The following is an 8717-nucleotide window of genomic DNA, read 5'->3' on the forward strand; positions in this document are numbered from 1 at the left end:
TAAAGAAAAAAAAGGAAAATGGAAAAAAAGGCTTTTCGCAATTGTCACAAAGTGGCAACTTTTATCCTCGTGATTCGTGACACGTGATCCCTAATATCCAAGTAATAACGTCGTATTTCGGAAACGACACTTTCCGCCCTATCTCTGCAAAGAATCTCGGGAGTCTTGCCGCGTATTTTTAGGACGTCCGTAATTACGAGTATAATTTTACCGGTTGTTAAGGCACGCACCTGCCGATAATCTAAACAATCTTGTCCTACGAAGAGATCTGATAAGGATATTACCGTACCTCTCGCGGCTTCGTTGTGCCAACGTTGCGTTACTCGAACTCCAAGTATAAACGAGTACAATATACCCGGTTGCAACGAGGTATCAACGTGGTTCGACTAGAATGGTTAACCCCTTGTCGCTTCGCAGTCGTATTTCATTAAGACCGCGGACATTGTAATTTATCATTTGACAATGCACGGCACCGAATTACATCGAGTAGATAGATACTGGGAGGAAGAAAAAGAAAAAAAAAAGAATATTGAAATTTCAAACGTGACTAGATCGTCGACCGAAGGATAATTGTACCTCGCTCGAGGCGTTCCTAGATCTATCTAAATATCGCGTAAATATGGCGTGATATCTAAATATTAGAGTTTAAACTGTGTTTCGCGGAAGATGGATAAGAAATAGAATATTACCATATCGTAATTTTGCATGTTATGAAATATGGTGAAAGATATCAACCGCTATCTTTCATCGTGGAATTCTTTTTCTTAATTAACGGACGGTTTTTTGATCGAAATTTTTTTTTTTTTTACTTCCTACGAGCGTGTCTCTGCTCATCGCGATTTTTGCCCTTTTATTCGCTACTTCCTTTGCTTCTTTTCTTCCTTGGATGATGTCGATGCAATCTCGACGAGCGAGGAACAAGTTAACGAGGTGAACGCTACGTTTGATATTTACTCGGGTCCCGCCTTGGGTCTCGTTTTATTGAGTCATATATCAAAACTCGGCGTTTGAAAATGTCAGAAGAGGGGGAGGGAAAGCGACGATATCGTGCCCTTCGAATTCCCGGATCCCGGTTAAGTGAATATTACCGATATTTCGACAGACAGTTGATAAAAAGAATAAAAAAGAACGGAAAGAAAACATTTTGCGAATTTTAAACAACCTGGAGACTCCTACGTGCCCCTCGATGATTCTTGCTGAATATAATAATTCCCTCTTGAACATATAATCCTTCCACTCGAATCATCAAAGTGGAGGAGTTTGATTTTATTGAAAAAAAAATTTTTCAATCGCGTAGAAAAATACGTAGGAAGAAACGTATCCTCCTAGCAGAGTAGTATCCTTTCCTTTCCCATCCTTTCTATTTATAATAACGAATAACGTTTAATATTTAGATGGGCGGATAAAAAAAAATCCGTAATAATCGAGGCATCGAGTTAATGGACCAATGGCAAAGATTAAATCGAATTCGTCCGATTCGTACGATTATTCGAATTTTAATTGGGATTGGCCCGCGGACACACGGACGGTTCCTTGGTATGAATGGATAGATTGAAACGTTGGAAAGGAGTACGGTTCCTCGGCTACGTGGTACACAAGCGTGGGTTTCCTTCAGCCCGTGGCCCACATTCCAATAAATAACGAAACAAAGGAGCTGGAAATTTCACCCCTCCCATCTGCCGTTTCGGGCTGCCGCCATATTTACATCCGATAACGAGCCGCCGGCAGATATTTACATTTTTAATAGCATAAACCTACAGACCTGACGGCCCGTTCCAATAATATTTCCCTTCCACTCCGACCTTCCTTTCCTCCCTCGTCATCAGCGACCCCACCGTGGACGCCATTTATTAGCCCTAATTGATCGAAAGGGGTACGTAAACCTTTCCTCCTCCCTCTGCCTTTCCCTTTTCCTTTTCTTTTTTCTTTTTCCTCGCTTCGCGCATATGGGGCTGTTTACGCGGTCCTTCGAGAGAGGACCTTCCTTTTCGAGAGTAAACGAGAGGGAGAGAGGGATAACGAAGCAGGGGGGGCTGAAATCGCACCCTCGTTCACCGCACGGCACATGACGCCGGTATAGTCCGGCAACGATTAGCAGCCCCGAGGAGTTAACAGGTGATGGTTATAAAAAAGGAAGAAAAGTATAGTTTTCGAAACGAGGCTCGTTCCAAACCCCCTTCATCTTCCTTCCTCATTTTTTCGAGGGAAAAGCGAATAGAGAGGAGAGGATGATAAAGATATAGCGGAGAATTGCCTAATGGACTCGTCACGGTGGAAAAGTCGGTTAATTTACGATCGATGGGAGCTCGCCAAGGCTCTCGGTTCAAACTAGGAGGGATGAAATCGAGGGTGAAAACGAAGGTAAAAAATAAGGGGGGGACGGTGGTGAAACATTGTTGCGTCGAGTCTAATCCGTCGAGTGGTGGGAGGGTTAATTGGATGGAGTGTTTGAGCTCGCAATTAGCGATTAGCAATTACTCGGTATCGAAATGGATGGAAACGGTGGGGAGAGAAGGGTGGCTCGGCCTGTCTCGAGCCGACGGAGCGATTAATGAGCCAATCGGCTAATAACGCGTCACGCAAGAATACGCGGTAACCGTTTCGGTTCGCGACGCGTTCTCGTTCGTTTTCGATATTGTTACCGTTATTATAGGCCCGGACCTAGAAAACGCTATGGCGTTGCCTCCTCATCCTCACTCCCACGAGGATCGTGGCTCGTTAGACCGATTAGACCGCGTTTATTACACGAGCGGAACGGTTTCGCGGCCCCTTGAAACGGAGCCGCGCCAAAGATCGATGTTCCGCCATAGATAAGCTTTTCTCTCCTCTATATCTCCGTCTCTTCCAGTTCCTCCTTTCCTCTTTCTCTTTTTCTCCCCTCGTTCTATTTTACAATCGAGTATTAGCCGAGTAATGCGCTTTAATGGGCCCGCGTTCGGAGAATGGATGGACTCCGCGTCCATGTTCGCGCGCGCTCCACAACTCGTTCGATTAACCCCTTCGCTCGTGAGTCCAGCGTCCGCCAAGATACAGAACCCTCCTTCTCTACGAGCAATAAATGGCGTCGTTTCGCCGCTCAAGGGAATCGGTTTCTATGACTGTACCACCGCTTCCTTATTATGTGCTTTCAAACGTGTTGTTTTGAACGAGAATTCATTCCTCCCCCTCTCTTTCCTTTTCATCGGCCAGTTAACCAACGAATAAGCATTCGAGAAAACACTAAGATCTGAACTAGATCGCGGAGATCTCCGAAAAAACTGGGGAGAAAAATTGGGCGCGAAAATCGGGAAGGAACGAATGGAGAGGAGCGATGGCGGTCCGGAGAGCGAAGCGACGAATTTCTCGGAAAACGATAGTAGTAACTGGCCCAGGTGAAATATGCTCGAGGCCCAAACGGGATAAAGCTTTGCTAATTGGTAGCGAGGACGAGTGTGGTGTGCGCCTACACTAGCATCGGTTCGCGAGTCGCGTAATTCCGGCTAATTTATTTGATTGCACCAGCATGCCCGACTCTGCTCGCCGTAATAAGACTTGCCCTCGCCCCTTTTACGCTCCTTCTCCTCCTTCTCCTCCTCTTCTTCATCTTTCTTCTCCTCCTCTACTTCTTCTTGTCCTTTTGTAGAATCCTCTCGTCCCCCCTACCAGTCTCCCCCCCGAGAGGACGAAAAGAAAATTGGCGAGCTTGTCCCCGCCTTCTTTTTCGAATTCGAGTTTACCTCGTTCTCGTCGAAACTGCCAAACATCCGGACGTCTCTCCTCTTTTTTTTCTTCCCCTCTCACGATTGAAGGAACAGGATTTAGAAAACAATTTGAAGACTCGAAAAATGATTTTTTTTTTTCTCGTCCAACGAATGATCGACGAATAGGATTGGTCGTTGGAGGCCTCGAATATATATACCTTCTTTTTAACAGCCCTTAACGAGCGAGCGAAGAGGTAGCGAGCGGCGTGTCCACGCGCGTTTTATACGCACGCGAGCAGTTGTGTGGCCCTTAGATACAGCGTAAGGAGTCTTAATAACAATGTCGTTTATAGTTAGTACATGGGCGGAGGTTAGTTAGCGTGGATCGCGGATGTTTCGCGGCGAGGGGAAAGAGAACGCTAATAAAACACAATTAGCGGCTCTACCGAGCCGACCAATCACCGGATCCCGGCACTCTCTATCCTGTACGCACGCGTAAAACTCCGGCTCTGGTTATTTATGGCTTCCTTGCCACGCATTATTGAGAGAAGGGTGTCCTTCTTTTTTTCGCAATCAGCTCGCTCGTTGTTGTTACCGGTTGTTACACCGCCCTCCTCAATTTCTCGTTCGAAATATTTGACGATATTAAATGCCCGTATACGTTTCATCGCGACTATTATTTTCGCGAATAGGGGATGAGGATCGAACGCGTGCGGCCCGCCATTTCTTTTTGGAGGGTGGGTGAATTCGGATGGGGAGAAACGACGACCCTCCCTGCCTCCAAGCCAATCGACCGCGAATCACCCCCTCGTTCGAACAGTCTCGTTGGGCTGACGATCCTCATTGGTCGCCATTTCCGGCCAACGGTGGAGGAACCGATTAATCCTACCGTTTAAACCGTATTTCCGAAAATTATGGATAAATTTAGGGAGGAGAAGCAAGCGATCCATAAGGTAAACGGTTCGTTCAACGTTGATAACTTTCGAATAATTTCAAGACATTTTTTCCGCATTAAGAATTAATTATTAATTAAGTATTTTTTTATACTTTTTCTTTTTTCTTTAGGCAAATTGTTAAAGAAAAGATAAAAGACGTATCGATTAATAAAATGCAAAACGTGAAATGTAAAATCGATTTGGCGTAATGATATTTTCCATATTTTAAAATGTTAGTTGGCGTAAATGATTTCTTTCGTAATTTTTTTATAAATTTTATCGATTGTTCCGACTATTTGTTCCATTTGATTATATAAAGGAGCTGTTAACGATCGAATGATAATCGTTGGTCGCAAATTGAATCACAATGTTTCAAATTTCAGTTAAAAAAAATTATTACACGTCGCATATTTTTATCCAAACGTAAACCGTTTCAGGGTTTATGTTACATTACGAACTGTTTACCAAAGCTTATTGATCGACAAGGACAAGCGATAGAGGCGATCGCTAAAACGCGCGAGGGCAACACCGTCTTGATGACGACCCCGCGTTCGTAATTTGTTAATCGGCGCGCTATCTTGTTAATTACCCGATAACGAAGCGATACGGTATGCCCGTAGAATGAGATTCCGTTATCGCTTGAGCTCGTTTCGGTTTATCGCCAACGGTTAAATGGTAATTTGCTATTTATTTTGCGAGAGAGGAAAGTCGAGTAACGCGAGTTATCGCGGTCGCCGGCTATTTTGCATATCGACCAGCCTAGGAACTCGCCTCGGCTAGGAGTCGCGTCGAACGCGTTTCCGCGCCACATTTCGAAATCTCGAGCGATGAATTTCCACGAAGAGAGAAGGATCGATCTCTTGTACGCGGTGTCTCCTTAAAAAAAAAAAAAAAAATCAAATATACACGATACGTGATACGCCAATTTTTGATTTTGTTGTCGACATCTTGAATTGTTGTTGTTTTCTATTATTACTTGGAACGTTGATGAGTTCTTTATTGTTGTTTACATATCTGGAAAATAAATTGCTCATTTTCTTTTTTGTTCCAAATTATTAACAATTACCGTTGATTATCTTCCTTACTTAGCTTTATCAAACTATATCATTAAAAAAATGATTATTTCTATATCCGATAATTAAAATATAATAAGTTTTTAAGTTGTCATTATTGCAGCAAATGAGCAATATGCCTGCACCCATTATGCAAATTATAGGTCTTCAGGGTTGGTATATTTAAAACGTTAAATATGTTTAGACGTTAGATTCGTATCGGTAGAATTCGTAATTACGATATATATATATATATATATTCACACACACACACAGAAAAACCCAACACTCGTTAAGCTCCATTGCTAAATGTAAATGTTTCTTTCGTAGATAGAGATATTCTTCGATTATCGTCCTATCAATTTTCCAAATTGACGCGATATTGGGCTACATTTTATTCATACCGATTAAAATTTATTATACGATTGTATGAATAAATCCAAAGAATGTGGGAATGGTAGAACCGATCTTAAACGTGGCGTCGAAATCTCCGCAACCCTCCGATCCATCCGAGAACGAGACCAATCCCCCGTCCGATCAATCCGTCGTCGTTGGAGCAGAAGAAAGCCAGCTCGTTTCGTGTAACGTTTAATTGGAGCGGTCGGAAACGAGTATTAATTTACCTTCGATACGTGTCGGCAATAACGACATTGATACACTTTTTGCAGGGCCCCAGGGGGGCAGGGAACTAATTTCAACTTAATCGTCGTCTTATCGCAATTTACCGAGTATAAGTGAGCCTTAATTGACTCGATTGCTCTACAAGGACTGGTTGTTCCCGGCGAAGCAGCGGGCACAAAAGGCGCTCGCCCGCAAAAAAGTTCTCTTCAACGAGCATTTCTTGGCCGTGGAATGTCGAACGGCTCCGCGGTTCCTAGAACGTTCGTCTCATCGATCGTCCCGATCTCTTTCCGATCATTGGGAGGAAAAATGGCCTCCAAGGGATCGATGACGACGCCCTGGAATTCTGACACCGGAGAGGGCAGACGTTTCGATCGAATCGGGGGGGATATATCGGGCATTTGTACTCGAGTTGTTGCTAATCCCTTTTCAATGAGTCGTGTTTACACGAACATCGTGCTCTGTATCGCGTGTACACTCGTGTACGAGAATGAGAGTAAACGATCGCGTATGGTCGAGTAATATACCTCGTCAACAAGCCTTTCGTAGAACGTTACGGGGGGAGGGGGAAAGAAGAAGAAAAGATCGATATTGTTGCGTGAAGTGGCAAGAACTCACTTTGTATCTTCTCGTTGTCTTCGACCTCGGAAAGATCCGTGTCCCCGACATCGACCAAACTCCGGATACTGAAGACGCTTTTCGCGACGCGGGTCTTCTGAAGGTCTGCCACACCCTCCGTTATTCTTCTCGGCGTCGTGCTGAGATCCATCGTTGGCCGCCGCGCGTGTTTTCACTGGTCGAATCGCGACGAAGGGAAGGACAGAGGCATGTACGGACGTCCCTTTCACAACGTACGCCGATATTTCACCGTTCTTCTGTCGGTCCGCATCGCAAACACCCCGTAATCGATGATCTTTAGCGATTGGTATCGTTACTTCGTTATCGCCGAGTCTAAAAATAATATCGCTCTACTCCTTTCCGTGGCTCGAAGACTTCTCGTGCCCGAGGAGAACTTGAGAGATTGTTCGTAAGAAGACAAGATTCGTGGAGAGACATTTGTCGTTCTGAGACACAGTTGAAGAGCTCGTGGCGAATGTTCGGCGGAGGTTCGACGGTTCGTTTGCAACGGTTGGTCAACTTCGCGATTTCGACAAATTGGTTTCGCGTGTGCGAAAACGCAAACTCGAAACGTGGTCGCCACGAGCGATACGAATCGACCATGTGCTCTTCTTATCGCGTTTTCAATGAAATATCAAATTCTCTTATCGATCTCCTTTTGATCGAGTACACGGGAAATTTGATATTTATCCTACATTGAAGCGTAATCAATTCAGTTCGATTCAACTAGATTTTGCGACTCGCCGAATTTGCACATTCCGATTTCGATTCTCGCAAATCTGTTGCTCCATCTCGAAAATTGTACTATCCTCGGAAATTCCGTTGAATCCATATCCTCTTGAGAATCCCGCGAAACATGGAATAAGAATAATGGGAAACGCTCGGCGCGATTGTTAACAGCGGCGCGTAACATTGCACACTGATAGAACCGAAGTGTCGTACTGCCAGTATATCGTTGCTTCGTGCACGATGTTTGTATACGTAGTGTAACGCGTTACCTAATATCAATGGAACTCGGGGATCGAGTCGTGTTTGTCGCTCGACCTTTCCTCTTCTGTTTGTGATTATCGCTCGATAAGAATTTCACGTAAGGAGGCGAATTTATCGTAATCCACCTGATTCCACGCTTGAATCGGATCAACACCTCGATCAATGATCATCGCTTTCTTCTCTCGTTCCTCCCTGTACCCCGTCCTCTATCCGTCGATTACATCCTTTTCTCATCGTCATCAAACTCCCCCAAATATCTCTGTCACATTCCTTTTTTTTCCCCCTTCATTTCCACATTTGAACGAGAACGATATTGCGAATTGCGGCGACACGATGAATCACCAAAAAAGTCGACGGCCGACGGAATCACGGTTATCGGTTCGACGGAGTGGAAAAAAGTGAGAATATCGCGCGACTTGACAGTTGTCGACGAAGGGTCGAAGGAACAGGTGAGAATGGCGAAGCCGCGGATTCCACGGAACCACGCGACGAACGGATACGAGAAGCGGCAGCGAGCACACGCGTATCGCGAACTCCTGTTCGGCAATGTTCGCGTCCGAGTTCCCTCCACCTCGAGGAGGGTCGATCGTGTCCCAAGGTGGTACCACCTGGTAGAGGGGAAGGTGGAACACCGAGACCGCCCTCCTCGAACAAAATGGAGGTTTTCTCGAGCTTTCAACTCCGCCTACCATGGTCCACCCACGTCGTTTCTCCGTTGCTTTGATCGACCTCTCATTGTCCGACTACCAAACCATCTTTCTCTCTCTGTCTCTCTCTTTCTTCTCTTAGCCTCGTTCGAATTTTTCGTCTAGCGTCCATCG

The 8717-nt window shown here is 45.0% G+C and overlaps 1 protein-coding gene across 2 annotated transcripts in view; it reads right to left on the minus strand.

Annotated features, from left to right (window-relative positions):
- The window catches only part of LOC108004343 (homeobox protein aristaless), a 68446-nt gene extending 59764 nt beyond the window's left edge, over window positions 1–8682 (minus strand). For both annotated transcript variants that reach the window (XM_017067184.3, XM_017067182.3), the window contains exon 1: window positions 6907–8682. In XM_017067184.3, the coding sequence (XP_016922673.1) occupies window positions 6907–7057 (151 nt within the window). In that variant the 5' untranslated portion in view covers window positions 7058–8682. The remainder of the gene's footprint in view (window positions 1–6906) is intronic.
- Between the last annotated feature and the right edge of the window lie 35 nt (window positions 8683–8717).

Source organism: Apis cerana, linkage group LG1, assembly GCF_029169275.1.
Source record: "Apis cerana isolate GH-2021 linkage group LG1, AcerK_1.0, whole genome shotgun sequence".
Taxonomy (NCBI): Eukaryota; Metazoa; Arthropoda; class Insecta; order Hymenoptera; family Apidae; genus Apis; species Apis cerana.